Genomic DNA, 20,347 nt, shown 5'->3' on the forward strand with positions numbered 1-20,347 from the left:
ATGTGTAGTGTCTGAAAATACATACTAGAATGATCACATTAATATAAACCTATTATTTGAAATACAGTCAGAACTATTATCAGAGTTGCTTTTATAGAAACCAATCAGAATCGAGACATCAGACATTGTTATTTTGCTCAGGATCAGAAGCATGGTTATTTATCACAATTATTCTGTGAATTTAGGAAAAAAAAAATTTGAATTGGATTTTATTGTTTTATTATTTAAAATAAACATTTTTTCTTTCACACTGCAGCATGTAGTCCACAAAGACAAAATACAGCATATAGTCCATATAGTCAAAATAAAATGGCACATTAACTGATGAGATTTTAAAATGCTAAATATAAACATTTTAGCCTCTATAATAATAGGTAAATAGATAGCACCTTGTTTTCAGTCCCATTTGTTTGGGAAAAAGAAACTGGAATATTGTCAAGGTGCACTGTGATTGGTCAGCTATTTAAAACATATCTTCCAATGTTAGTCAAGCTAGCATACTTTATCTAAGCTCACAATATGTCAGTCGACTCTCGATTGCTGTAATGTTTGCAATCCAGTTATTGTTGTTATAACAATAAATCACTGTTTAGACTACGCAACATTACGTAGCCATGTAACATTCTGTAGCCACTATTCTTTTGTCTACTTCTGTCATAAAAAACACAAATAAGGCTTATTAATTCCTGCATAAGGCAGCCATTTATGAACTGCGTCAACCCTGAGATCATAAAAACAAAAACATCCTCTTCCTGGCTAGATGCTGATGGAGAGAATGTTGTAAAGCCACTATTAGATCATCTCTGACTCGGCAATGGCAGGAAGAGTCTGAAAGGCTTTCTATGATTAACCAAAGGACGGTAATTATTTCTTCCCAAACCCAAAGGAATCATTAAAAGTAGCATGTATAACTCCATCCTGCTCAAGCCAGGAGGAAATGGGGCGTGCTCCTGTATCCCAGGATATATTTACAACAGAGTGTCACTTAGCAACGGGTGATGTCATCAAGATAACCAGGAAAAGAAAGAACGATGCTGTATTTCATGCAGCCCATTTCCTGACCAATTATTTTTGTTCTTCACTGTCAAACAAAAGCACACGTTTACGCCCATAAGGGTTATTGTTACCTCTGTGGAATTACATAACAGAACTGATATAGCTGGACCGGTTATTTTCAGCAGTGTCTCTGTTTGTTGTACAAGCGGCAAGGCTGGGAATGTTTTTAAATTCATTAATCACTCCCTAAAAAAATGACTAATATTTTCCACTCTCAATCAGGAATCTAAAAATGGGCCGTAGCCCAGAGTTCTACCAAGTTTGTTCAGTAGACTTTGTACATCTGTTACCATGCTATCTGCTTGTCCGTGTCATTTACAGAGTTAGACGTCTCCCTGGACAATCAGGTGGACTTGCACACAGAGAGGTGTCCCAGAGGTGTAAACACAGATGTTGATGTATCTATGGTGAGTACCAGTTTTCCTCATAGCAGGAAGTCTCCTCTTAAATCCAGGATGTGTTAGTCACAAAAGATTTGGGCGTGTGAGTGTTTTATGCATGGATTACGATCTTTCCCAGTTCTCCTATTAAAGATTGATCATAATGAATGCTTACACTTAATATGGAAACATTGGCAAGCCTTATCATCTCAGAATGCTCGAAAGTATGCATTTTTGGGAAGTGTTATTGAAGCTGCTCACTGAAATATTTTCCCACAGAGTTTTTTTTTCTTTGAGTTGTGAAATTAAGCAGGAATTCTTTTCACAGAAGGGACAGAGAACATACATAAGGTACAACAGGTGGCTATAGATAGATATACTATAATTGCATGTCCAATTGGTGGCAGTGTTTGCCCTTGTAAAAGCCACTGACACCAAGACACCACCATTTTCCCACTGATGCAGTGTTTTGCTTGGCTCCCTCTAGTGCCACTCGTCATATAAATGACACCAGATGTGGGTTCTGCAATTTCATTGTTGTTTTCATGCTTGATAAAGATAAGAAGATGCTTAAAATGCACTCTAAACAAACAAACAAACCCAATAAACCAGATCCCAGCCATGCGGCCATTTTGTGTACAATGAGACACTGAATGTTTTTGACCATGTATTAGCAGAGGTATTCACAATACAATCTGGCCACGTGCTCTCAGCCAGGATGCTTAATGAAATTTACTTTGCTCGCTGCTCCTCTCCATGGCGACATTTCCTAGCTCTGGTTTGTTTACCTAAGGTGCTCCTGAGTGCTTCGCAAGTGTGCATGAGAGCTGGGCCAGAGTTACTGAGCAAAGCAGTTTCCATTGTCTGTGCCTAGTCAAAGCAAAGCTAGCTGGCTTAGAGCTAGCATGTGAAGTTAGGGAGCAATGTGGAAGTGTTTACTTTTGGGAGAGGTCAAGCTGGTGGGGGTGGGCGAGAAGACAGATAACAGGAAGCCATGTGGCAATGTGTGTATGTGCGTTTTGTTTCTGTGCTCCATATGCACGTTGCATGTGCGTAAAGGGTTAGGAGGAGAACACTGAAGCAGTGTACTCCATCAGTGTCTGTCAGAATGCCATAGCTCATAACCATTTTTTTTTTTTTTTACAGCTTTTGAGGTTTTTATTATGTGGAAAGATGCAGTAAAGCTGCAGGAAAGCTAAAGCAGAAGAAAGTTAATTAGCTTTGCTGTGAAAGTGCGGACCAAACCACTAACCTTCTGATAAAAATCTCTCACCATTCATTCTACAATTGAATCATGTATTGAGAGCTTTGCCTGAAAGAACTACAAAAAGTCCTGGTATCAAAATGCTTCCTGATTTCTGGAAATGGAAATATTCTACATTGTTGCAGATTATTTAAATCAGCTTATTCTTCAAACGAGTTATGAGCGTGTAGTGTGAGAGATCGCGCACACCAGTATTCAGAACTCAGCTGTAACTACAGACAATTCAGAAGTTGTGTAGGTTAGGCACATGGGGTGGATTTTGCTGAAAACAGTGGCATGTCTCGGTTACCTGAGATTTTGACCTTTGACTTAAGCACAGACAATCCATGTAAAGTTTATTTCATTTTATTAATTAATTTGTTAACTCAAAATAACAAATTTAAAGCATGATAAAATAGACTAACTCCTATGCATGCATTATGATTTCATGCCCTTGATTTAGTGTCTCCTGGCTTCATTAAGTTGTGCACGATTAGCAGTCAGTGCAAAATAATGCAAAATAATTGGATGTGCTGGATCAAGTGCTAATTTATAAGCTGTTGAATAGTGAAAGCATATTGTTAAAATAAACCAAATTTGCAGTGAATCATGTGATTTAATACTAGGATTGTTCATGCAGAAATATATTGGTGTGTACTAGACTCCTGTTAGATGTTTATTTCAATGCTTGCCATCTTCTCATTTATGTATCATCATATTAGTCGCTTGCTTTTATGTTATGTTGTATTACATTTGACAGCAGAAAAAGGTCCTTTCCTTCTTTAGTCCTCATTTTCTATCCCTGATTTTTGCAGATTTAAAAGTAAGTGCTTGTGTTTTTAAGGCAGTGGTTTAGACGCTCTTGAAAAACTCCCATCTTGGCCGTTTCTACACAAGGATAAATGAGGCAACCTTGGAGACATGAGCTACACACATGAGATTTGCATAATCTGAATGGCGCAGCCAGAAAATCAACTTAAGTACATGTGTAACCTGACTCTGAATACACATAACTTTTTCTGTGTAAATATTGATGCAACTTTTGGATTTAAGTCACCGACACTGAATATGCATAATCATAAACAATCCCTTTTAACCGTAGGTAAAACCTAAACAGAGTTTTTCTGCCTGAACAAGAGCACAGCCTTTAATGCGATCCCCCTTGGGGTGGATTCAGTGCTTTCCTGCATGGGATTGACAGTTTAATGTATTGACCTCAGGGCCAGCTGTCTTTTCACGCCTTTCCAAGTTTGTGCTGAAGTTTGTATTAAATTGCATGCAGATTTATCCTGCCAAGCTGAAGCTATAATTCTTGCTTATCTCATCTTCAGGGATTATAAGCAGATGGGAAAAATCAGAATAAAGTGTTGCCTTGTATTTAAGCAACTCCTGGGCTTCCTTATCTACTTTGCTACTATGGGTGTGTCTTGTTGCATGTGTACTGTATACACAGCACGCTGATCATTGAAGACATCAGGAGTGCCATAGGATGTCCATTTAAATCCTGAGGTCATGCAGGCCTGTTATCAATCAACAACACTGCACAGACTTCCCTGCAGCTCAGGAACTGAGCTCATAGGTGTGATTCAAAGGGGCGGGGGGCAGTGTATATGGGCATGCAGAGGGTGGAAAAGGGTGTGTATGGGTGGATATGTACAGAAGGAAAGGACATGCAACTGTGTGTGTGTGTCTGTGTATGCGTGTGTGTCCGTGTGTGTGAGAGAGAGAGAAAGAGAGAGAGAGAGGGGGGGGGGAGCAGAGGGCTGAACGAAGTTGAGCGAGTGAAAGGGGCTGGCTCTTCACACAGATGTGAAAGATTAGGAGTCTCTCATTTTTCCAAAAGCTCCAGCAGCAGAGACGTTGCTCGTAAGGGCCTCATGTTGGAAATAAGCCCCATTTTGTGGATCAACTTTTCCTTACTTTTTTGGGGAAAATGTACGAGAGACACAAGCGGAGGTACAGTTTGTGTGCCAAAAGAGGACGAGCTGTGGATGTGGTTTTAATAAAGGTAAGGAGGGACTGATTTTTTTTGTGCTGCTGGATCTGTTTGGTCAGTGTAACAACTTTCGTAACTAAGTTGACTGGTTAACACGAGATTATATCATTGTCAGTCCATCAGTTGCATCAGATTAAGTGGAAGTTTTATCATAAGTTTGATTTCTTCATGAAAGAAACTTGTAAAGTGATGAGTATCCAGCAGAATCATATGTCATACTGTCTGATGTAGTGTGTGTGTGTGTTTGTGTGTGTGGGTGCACAGTGTTTGTGTAATGAGGATCAATCAAGCCTGGGAACCCACTACTGTCCAGCATGAGGAGGCCATGTTATAGATATGATGCATCATATGAGTCATTAGCGTTTTTTTCTTTTTAACCAATTTCCATGATTTACTACATGAGTCAGGGTTCTTATATCATAGAGCCCGAAAGGAAAATTACAGATGTGTAGAGTTCTTGTTTTTTTCTTATGCACATTAGCTGATAGTGTTAAGGACTCCTTTGTAAATCGCAACATAAAATTACAGGCTTCTCTTACAGTCAGCTTGGTTAGATCATCATGCTTTCCTGCACAGATGCCTGTGATTGAACAGAGAAGGCTATAATGAACCGGTCAGTCAGCAGACATTCCTCAGTTTGGTTTCGAAAACCCGCACCACTTAATGACTCCTTAAGGCAAGATATATTTTTCACTTTGGCTGTGCTGCAGCCTTTCTGATGGCTTGAGCACAGTACTGTGGCAGCAATCTCTGTGTGTGTGTGCTTGTGTGTGTGTGTGTGTGTGTGTGTGTGTGTCTGTGTGTGCATGTGAGGAGACTGTACGGGCAAAAGGGGTGAGGGGAATTTGGTGGCAGTCTGGAAGCCAGCGTCTCAATCCTAACGGTTTCCTTTGGCCCACGGCCTGGAGAGACTGATGGAAAGGGGGCACTCAGCCAAGTGACTTCATACCACTGTACTTCAGCCGAAATCTCTACACTTTTGACGCCGTTGCAGATTTAAGACTGAGCTTGGGAACATTTCGAGAATGCTTCTCTAAGAACGTAGCAACAGTGTGGTTACTGGAAGTGTTACTAGAAACAAAATTGACGCCCTCATTTTTTTCACAAAGCATTTTTTGTTCCCAGCCTTTTGAATCAGGCATGCATTAAGACCGAGTCCTAGGACTGTTTATTTTTATACCATGTGCATTTTTATTGGGTGCATTTTTGAGTGTTTGGCTTCCGACCAGGCCCGCCAGTGCGGCCCTGCATGCTCCTCTCCTGGCGCTACAGATCCGTAATGAGAAAAGAAGTAGTGCCAGATTCTGGTGAGAGACCTCAGGCCATATCTGGCAACATGCTGGGTAGCAGAAGCATGTACTGTGTGTTTGGTTGAGGGGTCTGTAACTGAACAAATAGCAGAGCCGAAAGAGTGCAAGTGAAATAACAGACAAAGCACGAGCTGTTTGTATATCTATAACTGTCACATCAGTGTGCAGATAATCAGATGATGCTATTGAGCTAGTTTTATTGCCTTTAGAGGGATCCATCGATGTGTTTATGAAAGTAATACATTTTAGGTTATTGCTTTATTTTACCATGCATGCATATATATATATATATATATACACAGACACACAGACACACACACACACACCCCAATCAGCCATAACATTAAAACTACCTGCTTAACATAGGTCCCCCCTGTGCTGCCAAAACAACTCTGACCCGTCGAGGCATGGACTCCACAAGACCTCTGTAGGTGTGCTGTGGTATCTGGCACCAAGATGTTAGCAGCAGATCCTTTAAGTCCTGTGAGATGCGAGGTGGGGCCTCCATGGATCAGACTTGTTTGCCCAGTACATCCCACAGATGCTCAATCTGATCGAAGGGGTGTACGTGGTCTGCACAATGTTTAGGTAGGTGGTACGTGTCAAAGTAACATCCACATGAATGCCCGGACACAAGGTTTCCCAGCAGAACATTGCCCTGAGCATCACACTGCCTCCGCCAGCCTGCCTTCTTCCCATAGTGCATCCTGGTGCCATCTCTTCCCCAGACAAGCGACGCACACGCACCTGGCCGTCCAGAAAAAGATTGAAAAGAAAATGTGATTCATCAGACCAGGCCTCCTTCTTCCATTGCTCCATGGTCCAGTTTTGATGCTCATTGTAGGTGATTTCATCAATGGACAGGGGTCAGCATGGGCACAGTCTGCGGCTCTGCAGCCCCATAAGCAGCAAGCTGCGATGCACTGTGTGTTCTGACACCTTTCTATCATAGCCAGCATTAACTTTTTCAGCAGTTTGTGCTACAGTAACTCTTCTGTGAGATCGGACCAGACAGGGCTAGCCTTCGCTCCCCATGCGCATCAGTGAGCCTTGGGCGCTCATGACCCTGTCACTGGTTCACCGGTTGTCCTTCCTTGGACCACTTTTGGTACGTGCTAACCACTGCATACTGGGAATATCCCACAAGATCTGCCATTTTGGAGATGCTCTGACCCAGTCATCTAGCCATAACAGTTTGGTCCTTGTCAAAGTCGCTCAGATCCATATGCATGTCCATTTTTCCTGTTTCCAAGACATCAGCTTTGAGAACTGACTGTTCACTTGCTGCCTAATATATCCCACACCCCTTAACAGGTGCCATTATAGCAAGATAATCAGCGTTATTCACTTCACTGTGACAGATATATAAATAATCTTATAATACAAATTTAAGATTATTTATTATTCGTTTTAGGAGTACGTCAGTGTTTGGTGGTTTTAATTTTTCAACATTGTAGCAGATAGTGATAGTGTCTGTTAAGCTAATCATTTATACAATATGTAAAGAATAAACCACAACGGGGCATGCTGTTATAGGAAAATAATCAACGACAGGGTGATGCAACGTGTCCCAGCGCTTGCAGCATGTCACGAATTGTTTTCTTCCTATTAAACCGCCCTAATTTACCAACAATGACATTTTTTTTAGTAATGAATGACTTGCTTTTTAACCATTTATAGCTACCTTTAATGTATTGGAACATCCGTGAGACAAGTTATCACTTAGCAGCTATAAACCATCATTCCTGCACCTTTTCTCTCAATCTTGAAGTTAATAAGACCAAAAAAAACGCAGCTTATCCTGTTACAGAGAACTCCTCTGTCCTGAAGACTTTCCCATAGCGGAAAACGTACTGACTGTTACAAAGCGCTGACACTGGAGACTCCTTATAGAAATGGTAAATAAACATCTTATAACAGAAACCTTCATCATATCAATGATTATATATTTATCTTTATTAAATAACAACATGTTTTTAAACTCCATTTATTATTAGACTAAGATTACGTAGCTTTGTTTGCCATACAAGTCTCTGTGAATGAGTTGTTACTATCGGAACGATAAATATAAACCTGCAATTTGAATTAGAGAACGAACAACTGTCAGAGCTGTCGTTCAACACCTTCTGACCAATCAGATTTGAGAATTCAGCAGCGCTGTGGTAGAAACCTTTATATTCATCACACGCAATATTGGTGTCACAAAGGGAAATATGACAAAATAATATCGATATTGTAATAAATTATGTCACGATACAACATCCTGAGAGATCGTGGATATTGTGGAAATAATATTGTTTAATATACAATATAATGTATTATATTATATATTATATTGTGGAAATAATATCGTGGAAATAATATCGATATTGTAATAATTATGTCCCTATACAATATTCTGAGAGATCGTGGATATTGTGATATCTTTTTACAAAATGTTTTATATACATAAATGTTTTAAAATAATTACTAATTGATTGGAAGCAGCTAAAATTTTTTACCGAATCTTTTCAAATAAATGTATAATCAAACTCAGTTTTTCACTTCTGTTTTGCCAGAAGTTTCTGAGCAAACCTATATATCGTGATACATCATCACGTGTTGTGGAAAAGTCTTCGAGAATCACAAGATGATGTTTTTTTGTCTTTGTCCTACATGTCAGTATTTCAAATGACAAGCACTACCCCAGTATTTCATTCAGGAGGAGCATTTTTGGGCAGGATTAGAACTCCTGAGATAAAGTCTGCTCCATTTGGAAGCTAGCACAGCTGTCTTGTAAGGCCATGGTTCTCAAAGTCGGGTCCAGGGACCCCCAAGAGTCTGTGATGCTAATAATCTGTGCTGTGGTCCAGTTTTATTTTACACTTGGAAGGGATCCATGACTATAAAACTTTCCCTGGTTTAAGGTTACTTATTTTGAGTGAATTGTAAGAGAAAGGTGTTACAGATTGTAAAACATAAGGGAATAGTAGCTGTGATGCTGCTGAGTTTCATGACCAGTGAGAACAGGTACAGGAAAACATGCACAATATTGTCATAATTAAGGATACATAGAAAAGATATTTCTTTTCAGACCGAGTAGGAGTATGTTTTTTGATACTTGTACTGATTTGAGTATCCTACTTAACCTATTAATCAATCAGTGACATCACCTAACGTATTATTTAGCTCTGTTTATGTTTTTATGTATTTATGCTGTGTGTGTGTTCATGCACTTGTGCTACTAGTTAGTTGATTTTGAATGTAGTGATTTAGCTAGCTACATTAGTTACTGGGGGGTTTGTTTCACTTTGGAAAACACTTCTGTACAGCTGTGAGTAAAGTACATTTTGTTTTCGTTGTGTCAGAATCCCTTGTTGTCAGTGACCGATAGTGACTTATCATCAAGAACAACATACTGGGGAAGAGTTGTTATTTTCACTCACCTTGCATTGACTGTGGAAATTTTTTTCCCGCCCGTCTATTGTTTGTTGCGTTACGTTACTAGCAATGAACTCGTGTTTAATACGTTTTATCAGGTTACATGTATTGAACGAAGATGCTGTAGTTCCTCCTCTTGATGTTTGCTTTGCTGTGATTACCATCATTAATTGTGAAATAATATTCTAAATCGTGATAAACGTTAGGAAATTTCATATCGGCACCTGCAAAATGTCAATAGTATGGTACTTCTACCATGCCACCACTTCAGCTTTATTTTTAGTTAAACATGAGTGCAGTACTAAGTGTTTTCAAGGTTCCTCATTGGCTAATCATTTTATCACTTAAGCATGTGTATTTGGGGTTTTCCCCTGAGTTCACTGTGAGATATTAGTAGTACACACTGGTGGGAACTGCTGAGAGCAGGCCTCTGTGCGCGCGTGCGTGCGTGTGTGTGTGTGTGTGTGTTCCAGGGCTATCTACCCTCTCCGGAGGCACTTCCCGAGGTCTGTGCGTGGGACAACAGAGGGCTGTGTTCTCTCTCTCGCCTGCCTTCTCAAAGACACACACAGCGGCTACTCAGTAGCACAGTGGGGAAGGTCCCATCAATGGAGCGTTGTGTATTGTTAATAGCTTTAAAACTGTGCAGGGATGCTGTGCTTTTTTTTCAAGCTCTAGTGCTGTAAACCTAATTAGCCTTCAACCAAAGGGGGAAATTGTACCCACGCTCCACCCTCACGTGCCTCAGAAAACATCAGAAGATATGTAATCATGGCTGAGCTTGCTTTTATTTCTTTATTTGGCTCTCTGTCTTTCTCCAACCACCCCCTCATACACAAACACACGGTCGCTCTCTTCCATTTTTCTACCGTATTCACTCCCTCATGGCTGCTCTTTGTTGTACTTCAACCCATCCTTCCTCTTGAAAAACCTGTTATCAAGCTCTTTAACAAAACGTTGTTTGCTTATAACAAAGCAGCAGAGCTATGACGGTCTGTTCTGCGACCAGGTGAACATGCACTTCGCCTTTATTCTCACTTTCTGTTTTGGGAAGCTTTGTTCCCCATGCTATTAGTAGCGTGTGTAACATGAGAGCTGTGTAAACATTACTAATGGAGTACACATATTCACCTTTTTCACGTTATAGGGATCAAAAGCTGATATTATTAGTGGTTTATTATGACTGACTCACTGAATTGCTGGTTAGCATGTGAGGTGAATTTCCAGGTCTTCTATGATGGTGTCAGTTAATAACAACATTGAAGAATGTGTGCTTTCAGTTAATGTTACCTTCACAAGGGGTGGTTTAATATACAATGGAGTCCAAAAGTCCAAAATCTGGGACTTTTTTTTTTTTTTTCATTTAAAACTGGAAATAAACAGAAATATTTGGAGTTTTTAAAACAGGAAAGGAAATAGTCAATATTCAAGATTCTGCACTATTTCTAGGTCAGTATTTGAATTTAAGCAAATTTGTGAAATTGACCATGTACAAAATGTTTGGTTTTCCTTGAGTCTTATCCCTTCCATTGACAACACCCCGATGGATTTGTTTTAACACGGATCGTCAGGTTTTACACGAACTTCCATGCCAGCTGGAGTGCATGCTGTCATTTAAGCAAAGGGGGGAAAATAGCGAATACTAAGAAATTCTGAAATTCATATCAATATTTCAAAGATACGGCTCCATCAGGATTTAAACTCCCAACCTCCTGATAAAAGGGCAGCTGCTTTTCCATTGTGCCACTAAGGAGCTTACACTCTATCTCAAAACAGCATGGAAAGGGGTTTGCGCTAACTGTGATTTAATGAAGCAGTAACAGGAAAAATGTACATGAGTGCAAATGATTCCCCCCCTTTAACCACACACAATGTACATACAACATACAACATAACCAAACAACACTTTCAGCTTCCACATGGTCCCTCAAATCCATCAATAAACAAAATGACAGATGGATTGCAAATCATTCAGTCATTTATATGAGCCTTCTAATAGGATATTAGGATTTGCAAGCTGTTAATGGGTTAATGAGCTATATTTGCAAATCATCATTGTTTCCTTATGTGTAATATATTTTCATTTAAATTAGCTTCATTTCAATTAAGATTCTTAATCCGTTTCCACTGGTCTCAGTCTCAGGTGCTTCTCCCACAGCACACTGAAAGCTTTTTTGGCAACAAGCTTTAGAATCTTGAAACTTGCAATCTGATTGGATGTCCGTACTTCCATGTATATGCACTTCTGCACACTGGTGTCCAGCGGGGAAACAAATTTTAAACACACTGACACAATGAGCTTTTCTTACCAGAATTACACCAGATTGGAAAAGTTTTCCAACATCATGTCTTTAAAAGTTTGAAACACATGGTTGGCAGTTTGCAATGTCAGTTAAAAGCTCTTCCTGTGGAAGTAGGCGGTACCAAAATGTTGGTAAGTACTGTGATTTTGGTTTTATTGAACACCCCAACCCTTGACTTTTGTGTTTTTTTTCTAATATCCAAACTTTTTGAAGCCATGAGCACGTGTTCATTCAAATCAAGGCATATTTGTTGGTTTGCTCCTGATTGCTGGTATTTTTTTATTTTTTTTTATTGAATCTGGTGTGAAGTGGTGTGTGTGTGGTCTGTGCTTAAGACAAATCTGCTGTAGACCTTACATGTATAGTTTGACAAAACCGCAAACTGAATTTAACCCCATGCCCTCTGCAGCCATGTGTGAAGAACGCTGTCAGATTCAGCGTGTGTGTCGAGCTGAAGTGTTCTCTGTGATGGTGCTGGCTTGTTAAATGACACGCTTCTATAATTTGATAACATCAAACCTTGTCTATAATAACCATTTCTACTTCCCTATGCAGTATAATTATGACTATACTTCCACTTTCTTTCTTTTTAAGATCCAAACCTGCTGATCCAGTACCAGAAATATAAAGAATGCTATCCAGGCATTAAAGATGTATATTCCTGTCTGAAGTGTGCTGTTCTGTGTTAGATGACATTATGATATGATCATTAGCCTGCGTGTGTGTGTGTGTGTGTGTGTGTGTGTGTGTGTGTGTGTATATGTGTCAACCCACTCTTTCCAGTTAGACACAGTCACATGCTTACTATTTCTTCCTGATTCTACTTCCAGATTCACAGAGAGGGGCACTCGCTGTGTCTCGACAACTCCACACACAGCAGGCCACTAGAGAAGAGACACAGCTCTGCGTCAACAGGTAAGGCTAATGCTTTTCTCATTGGACACATGCTAACAGTCAGTTCTTTAACCCATTGTGTTAATATGGTATAGCACATATCAAAATACTAGGCTATTTGTGTCTACAGTGGTCTAAATCATATTGACACTCATGTTTTCATTCATAAATTTTATAGATATGTCTAGAATACAAGAATGTATTTTGAGTAATTTGTATTAGGGATGTAACCAAATAGCTGGCATTTCTACCTATCCTTTTCCAGTGTTTTCCAGAAAGAAAGAAAAACCCTTTCCAGTTTAGGCCACACCTTCCTTGGGGTTAAATCCGCATACAGATACAGATAGTGGCATTGTGTTACACCACTAATTGGTATATACGTTATTGTGAATGTGACCGAATGCGAATTTAAATCTCTAAACTTTACAAGCATTTGTATGTTCTTCTGTCATTCATGTTACTCCACTTTTTTTTTTTAAACACCGCCAGTTTTTAACGAATGACAAAATAATTAAATCAATCCTGGACATCCCAGATACATCTTCAGGCCTGGTTATTCCAGATGCCATTTATTGAAATGGAATGTAAATGAAAGACTAGTTTTATTCAGCTATTATTCAGATCTCTAAATCCTATAAGCATTTGTATGTTCTCTTCTCATTTACGTTAGTCCACTTTTTAAAATACCACAAATGACAATAAATTAATCTTCAGTCTTCAATCCTGATCATCTAAGATGCCATTTAAGGAAATGAAAGATATGTTATTTATACTTATATATCTTGAAAGTAGTCAGGTTTAGATTTGAAAAGAAAAAAAAAAAGAGTTAATTCTGCCTGTTATTTAAGAGTTTTAGAATTAAAACCCCAGCTGTGGTTTTGAATTCCTCCAAAAGCACACAACATTAAATTTGTCAGTCAGGAATTGCTGGTAATGAAAATAAAAAGCTTTGAGCAAGCCAGTTTTTAAGCAAACACACCTTTACAGCAAATATAGAATAGTATGACATCACTGAAATGTCATGGCTATGACAGAATCTGTAGGGTGTCCCGCATTTGCTAAGTAGACACAACTGAGTCAGCTGTGAAGTGTCTGAATGGCAAGGCTCTGCTTGTTGAGCCGGGGTCTTACACACAGCAGAATGCGCTCATTGTTCACGACAGCTCTTCGTCTGTACCAGCTGTGTGTAGATCTTGTTTCTTGCTTTGATATTTGAGTGTGACATGACAGGATGCGTGGCAGGATGTGCTATAGATAACTTTTGTTTATGATGAAGGGAAACGCTCCAGTAGAAGTGTGCCTTATTAAAGGTCATAAATCGCTGATTCAGTACAAGCGTAACAAGCTTAAAAGTAATTTATGCTTCATTTTTGCACAAAAATGAACATAAAATGCAAACCTTTTTTAATACCGCAACACAAAAAGCTCTTTCAACCAGAAACAATCTCATACCCATACAGGATGTTTGTTTACAATGCTCTCTGTCAGGGAGCTAATCCCTAGCTGTGAACATGAGATTAGCTTCGAAAGATGACGTTTCACTGAATCAGTGTTCCTCATTAGAGGGACATGTGGTCAAAGTGGACCCAGCACGGCCCTTCCTCCTTTTCTCAAGACGCCATGGCACCTGTGTGTGTGTGTGTGTGTGAGACAGCTGACGAAACTCTGACAGATACGCCTATGTTGCCGCTATATGCAATTCAGCCAAGAGCTAGCTGTGCTCTCTTCAACCAAAACTAGTAACGCTGCAGAAATGAGAGAAGAATACGAATAATGGAACTCATTCGCAGTTCTCTTTTCTTTCCATGCACTCGATTGATTGTGTGTGACACAATGATGCAACTGTAGTGGTGATATTAGCATTGAGGATTCAGATGAGGAGATGTTTCATTGGGAGAAAGTCAAGATTTTGGTCAACAAAAAAAAGACCTTTAGAAGAAGTAAAGGATTTTTTGCTAAATCATCTGATCAGGTGTGAATGTACAAACCTAGTTTAAGTGTCAGTGTTGCTCAGTAGGGTATTTATATCGAGAAGTGAGAAGTGAAAGTAGCATAAATACATATTTGTGTATGTGTGTGTGTGTTACAGAGAGTCCTCGGTCTCCAGCTCGACACAGCACAGGCAGCACGACCCTCCGAGATTCAGGCAGCGACACGGATGGCTTTATCAGCACTGACACGGGAGAAGACAGCGTCTTCAGAAAGGTGAGAGAGACACAGAGAGAGAAATGGAGATATGTGGAGAAACGAAGACAGGAAACATCTTCAGATCTCACTCTGTTGCTTTGCTACTGTTGAACTGATTGAGGAATTTTATTTCAGCCACTCAACATGAAGTACACATAATTACCAGTCAAAAGTTTGCACACTCCTGATTGGATGGATGTTTTTTCATGATTAGGTGAAATGTGTCTAAAGCAGCAGTCACACTGGACTCCGGTGATTAAGGCTGCTTCTGGAGTGATGTGATTTTCGAGGAAACATGACGATTTAGTGAACAGTTAATTTTGTAGTCTGTGAGATTGTTAGCTGTTAGTGACAATGTTAATAAAATACACAGCTTCTGAACAGTTTCTCCAATTTTTTTTTCTATGGAAATAGAGATCACATTCCACCCTCTTGTTTTCTACAGGGTTAAAGGAGGACAGTTGCAATGAAAGCATTGACAAGCTTGCCCACAACTGACCCAACCCCATGTGTGTAAACTACGTATGCCTTATGAATAAGCGTCAAAAAAATGGAAACAGGAGCCCGGATATGGGAAACTAGCAAAACCTGGCAATGGTGCAGAGATATAGAAACAGTTTAAAACATTACAGTCTGCAGCTTAATTTCGAGCAAAGCAAAACTAACTCCTAGTGGTAATTCCTTTTCTCATTCTCACATCCTTAACCATGGAAAGGAACTACCTTTTTTACCAGGTAGATTTTATGGTCAGTCACTGTTTATGGCAAATATAATTAGTGCAGTTGATGCTTATGTATGAATTTATTAACATATTCATTTAAATATTACATAATTCCAAGTTATTTCCTAGTATTATTATCATCACCATTATTCTAAAATGTGCAAAATAATGGAAATACACTGTTGAGTGGTACGTCTCTGCTAATCCTGCAAGCTAGACATCTAAAATTCGCTAGAGAGTCTGGCAGATTTCATCATTAAAGAGGAAAGTAAACTGCTGTGACAGATGACCGACTTGTTTACTCAAAACTAAACATTGCTTCAAACAAAACACTTTAATAACTTTAAAAAACAGGATTCCATAAACTTTTTTTTTTTTTTTAAACCGGTGATTACACTGAGCTTTGTGGAAAATTGGCACTAGAAGTGTGCATGCATGGGGTTGTGGACAGCCAATCAGACTGAAGATTCTGAAGCTTGTGGCCAGAAAATTGTACAAAACATGTCAGACACTCTGATGTGTGATATTTGCCAAGATCTTTGCATAGTCATGTGTTTTTAATTCTACATGACATTTGTATTTCCTTTAGCATTACCTATACTGGTAAGAAGGATGAAGGTCATGTGACCAGAGTGGTTATACGTTTCCGTCTGCCCTGTGAAAGCTCGCTCACACACATGCCCTCACAGTCCTCGTCTTCTTCACACACATGCGTTGGAAGTCACTTCTGGGACGCATGAATAGAAAGCTTTCATCCCCCAGAGTCCCAACAAAACCCCCAGTGTGCGTGTTTGTGTGCGCGCGTGTGTGTGTGTGTATGTGTAATGTAGGCAAAACCCTTCACCGCCTCCACTCTCTCTCACGCTACTTCTGCAAAGCACAAGGGACTGGCCAAAGCCTCACACCCAGCACCATGGGATTAGGTCAGGCTTAAAGGTCTTTGTAAAGTTTGGAGTGTGGTTACTGTTTTTTTTTTTTTTTTTTTTGTGATTGGTGACTTCACACTGCAGGTCACTAGCGACCTTCGGAAACTTTTCCCCTATGGTCTAATTTCACAGACTGAGTCACTGTTTCTCTTGGTTCCTGTTCTTCCCTTTACACTGTACTGATCCAAAAAGAGTAAAACCTTAAAATTTTAAAGGAATGGCTTTACCAAATTATTGGGCCGGAGCACTCCCAGTCATTTTAAGCTGTGCCGAATTGTTGTCTGAATTGTTCCAGTAAATAATGTTGTGCCTTGTTAAATGAACCTGATAGTCAGTGATTGAGGTCAAATCAAATTGCATCCGCAAATTGCTGACTGCTGATCATGTCTAATTATTTTTCATTTTGGTTCATTCTGAACAGAATGATATTTTCATGTTCTTGCTTCAGTGTTCCTGTTTCAGTGTTCCACGCCCTTCCACCTTTTTATTTGGAAACCAGTTAGAATGAAATTTTAAAAAAAAATTACGTATGATAAGCCTACTCTGCTTATAGGAAGCATAGGTTATAAATAAAACCAAACACTGCATTTAACCAGAAATGTGTATTTATCTGTAACATTTTCACATCCTATTACTTTGCAGTGTGAATTATTGCTAGCATGACTGTGGGAAAAATACTTTCAACATGGATTTTCCTGACATTGCCCCATCTTGGAAAACATGGCTATAGTGGCTATATAATGTCATTTCTTCCTGTAGGCCGGTAGGCAGGAAGTGACGACTTCTGAACAGGAATTTAGGTTATTCAGAAAATGTTTATATTTAGGCTAACTTTTTTGACATTGGAATGGAAAAATAACGTTATTAACCGGCTAATCACTTTTTAAAACAATATTTTGGAAAATGACATTGTTTGCATTTTCGATTACATTCAGTGAAAGATTTTGTTCATTTACAGTTTTCGTTTTCATTCCCCTGTAACTACACCCCGACCTCTACGACACAAAAACCCTCGGTAGACCTGAGTCTGTCTGACTCTGTCTGTCTCTGCCTCTCTCAGGGCCAGGAGGTTCTAGCTGTGAGCGACAGTGCCAGCGAGGTGTCCGTCTCCTGCTCGTCCACTGACGACACGACCAGCCTGTGCCAGCCGAGTTCCTCCGCCGAGAGCTCTGAGGAAGTGCGACGGCGAGCAGCAGGCGCAGGCGGAGGAGAGGCCGAGGAGGAGGCTAAAGACCGCGTGACAGAGGTGCTGCTGCGCTCATCTCTGCTCCGCTCCTCTGTCCGCTCACAGTCTCCATTCCGCCGTCACAGCTGGGGGCCGGGCAAAAACCAGGCTGGAGAGGGAGACATGAATCAACGCAGGTATATTAGAGGATGGAAAACACTATCAAAAGTCTATGTCTAACTTACATTTACATAGAATGTGTTGAGTCCTTAACTCCAGCAAAAGTGTCTCTGTTCTTAAAGTACAGAGAGTACAAAGTACAGAAAGTACATCTGGGCATTTTAGCCATACAGGTGCTTTTCGTAGGTAAAAATGACTGACAGTCACTATGGAAAAGCATCACTATGGAAAATAACACCAGCTAACCAGATTTTATTTGGGTGGTGGATAATTCTTAGCTCAGCAGTGAGACTGACATGGTTGTGTGTGTGTGTGTGTGTGTGTGTGTGTGGTGCTGGTATGAGTATAACAATGGTACAAGGCACAGCAGTGTTATCAGCGTGCAGTCACTGGCCACTTTATTAGAGACACCTCCCTTTTTGATCCAGCATCACCGTATGTGGTGGTTTGGGAAAACCCATTGGAGGTGAATGAATTCTGGAAACCAGACAAAATTGTTGAACAATCAGGTTTTGACCAAAGTATTTCTGCCAGTAATATATTTCGACATTTCTCCTTTAAGAAAACGTAAATTCACTTTACCAAAATGACATGGAAATGTTTTATTCATTGACATCATCGAAACCTAGAAGAGCGCTTACACACTCTGTACAGATGTCAGTAGACAAAGGTTTAAAATGATTAAAGTTCAGATTATAAATGTAGGCCTAGACGTGTCTTTCAGTGGAGTTGGAATGGAATCATAAGCCTCAAAAGTAAAACTGGACAAAATTGCATACCAAAAAAAAATAAAATCTATGCTATAGACAATGAAAAGGTCACAATTTTGAGATTATAAGACATCCATGCACAGTTTGTGTTAATCATACTCATGCACTTCGATTTTTAAGGATGATTTCCCAAGCCAGTGAGAGGTTTAAAAATCCCACTAACACTCTTACCCTTGCGTCTATCATGACAGTGTCACTGTTGTGCTGTGAACGGTCCACCAATGATGAACAGAGGGTGGATAGCAAGAGTTAGTAATTACAGCTTGTAATTATACATCTCCAAAATGCATCTAGAGCCTCTTTTCCACTACATGGCTGACTGGTTACAGCTGCATCACGGCATCGCGCTGTTTCGTGCAGTGCTCAAAAGTAACACCGATACAATGCCCCATATTTCTAATAAATATGCAGCAGTTTTTAAAATATATGTGATGAATTATGCTGGTGTATTGATTCAAAACATGAACCTGTTATTGAGAGTAACACTGCTGGAAATGGAAGCATACTGTATATTCAGCCATGCTACAGTATTATTAAACTATATTAAAGCCGTCCACCACTCATTTGTTTTCAGAAGCACACAGCAAATAAATAATCTCCACATATGAGAAAATGAAATTTAGCGTTTCATAATAGGATTTATCAAACAGCTAGAAAGCATTTGTCTCCATTTTAGATAATTTATTCTTAAGGAGGTTTAGTGAGTATCAGCCGGGTTTAGTGTAGGGTTCTGTGTAGGATTAAAAAATATATTGGAATGGGACTCACTCATAACCGGAAATGAAACCGTATACAGTATCCATCTATGCAGAGTGACATTCAGTCAGAACTTATGAGTCATCAGAGGACACCCTTTCACCATCCCATCTTTTTCAAACCTTTTCACTCTCCCTTCTTTTGTCATCTGTAGATCAATGTTCCCTTAAACACTTAGGCTGCATGCTCAGTAATTATTAAGCATTGGACTTCTGTCACCTGCACAGGCTGTTAGTTGTAATAAAAAGCAATCTGACTCACTAGTTCTGCTTTCTCTCATCTTTTTTTTTATCTTCCTCATCCGTCCATTTCCAGTTCTTTGCGAAGTACCGGGGACCAAAAGCCCATCTATCATAGAAGAAGGTATCATCTCTTTCAAATGCTTTTTTCTTTCTTTTTTATAGCTCTGTAACTCATATTCAATTTCTGTGAGGGTCTGAAGATAATCTCCTTAGGCCTTGGCAATCCTTCCTGTCATTTCAAAGACTTAATTCCATTAGTTCTTTTTCATTCAGCATGTCTCAGATCATAAGCACTGAGAGCACATTCTTTTTTTTTTTTTTCTAAACCTCAAAATGTCTTTGGTTTTGGTTCATCCTCATCCCTTTCTCAGTCTTAGCTGGTGTCCCACTGAGATCCCCTTCAGTTCTGACCTGGATGAGATTAGCCAGCTTCTCAGGTACAACATGTATTGTTTTGTGTATGTGTATGTGTGTGTGTGTGTGTGTGTGTGTGTTCACACATACATTCGCTCAGGAAAAGAGCCAGTTGCTTTGTCTTGTGCATGCATTGACTTGCAGCACTTGCATTGAGATTTGCATCACCTTTTTTTTTCTGTGTGCGACAAAGAGAGTTGATTTGGTTTTCTTCGATTTAACTCAGCTTCAGAGTAAGTTCAGAGTAAGCTTCAGAGAAGAAATACTGCTGGAAATTTGCTGCACAGGCTTTTAAACAGGATGACTAATATAGTCATTGTTGTAACTTGTGCAGATGACATGTAAGTACAGCTCTTGAGCAAAACTGCTAATCTAAAAGCAAAT

At 39.6% G+C, this 20,347-nt stretch overlaps 1 protein-coding gene across 7 annotated transcripts in view; it reads left to right on the plus strand.

Moving 5' to 3' along the window:
* Nucleotides 1–20,347, plus strand: part of LOC113536658 (A-kinase anchor protein 13) — an 80,684-nt gene that overhangs the window by 29,646 nt on the left and 30,691 nt on the right. For 6 of the 7 annotated variants that reach the window (XM_026930745.3, XM_026930744.3, XM_026930748.3 and 3 more), the window contains exons 8-13: nt 1,378–1,463; nt 12,539–12,623; nt 14,692–14,807; nt 17,497–17,798; nt 19,623–19,670; nt 19,921–19,986. In XM_026930745.3, the coding sequence (XP_026786546.3) occupies nt 1,378–1,463; nt 12,539–12,623; nt 14,692–14,807; nt 17,497–17,798; nt 19,623–19,670; nt 19,921–19,986 (703 nt within the window). The remainder of the gene's footprint in view (nt 1–1,377; nt 1,464–12,538; nt 12,624–14,691; nt 14,808–17,496; nt 17,799–19,622; nt 19,671–19,920; nt 19,987–20,347) is intronic. The other variant, XM_026930750.3, reaches the window with a different exon arrangement.

Source organism: Pangasianodon hypophthalmus, chromosome 11 (genome assembly GCF_027358585.1).
Source record: "Pangasianodon hypophthalmus isolate fPanHyp1 chromosome 11, fPanHyp1.pri, whole genome shotgun sequence".
In the NCBI taxonomy this organism is placed as follows: Eukaryota; Metazoa; Chordata; class Actinopteri; order Siluriformes; family Pangasiidae; genus Pangasianodon; species Pangasianodon hypophthalmus.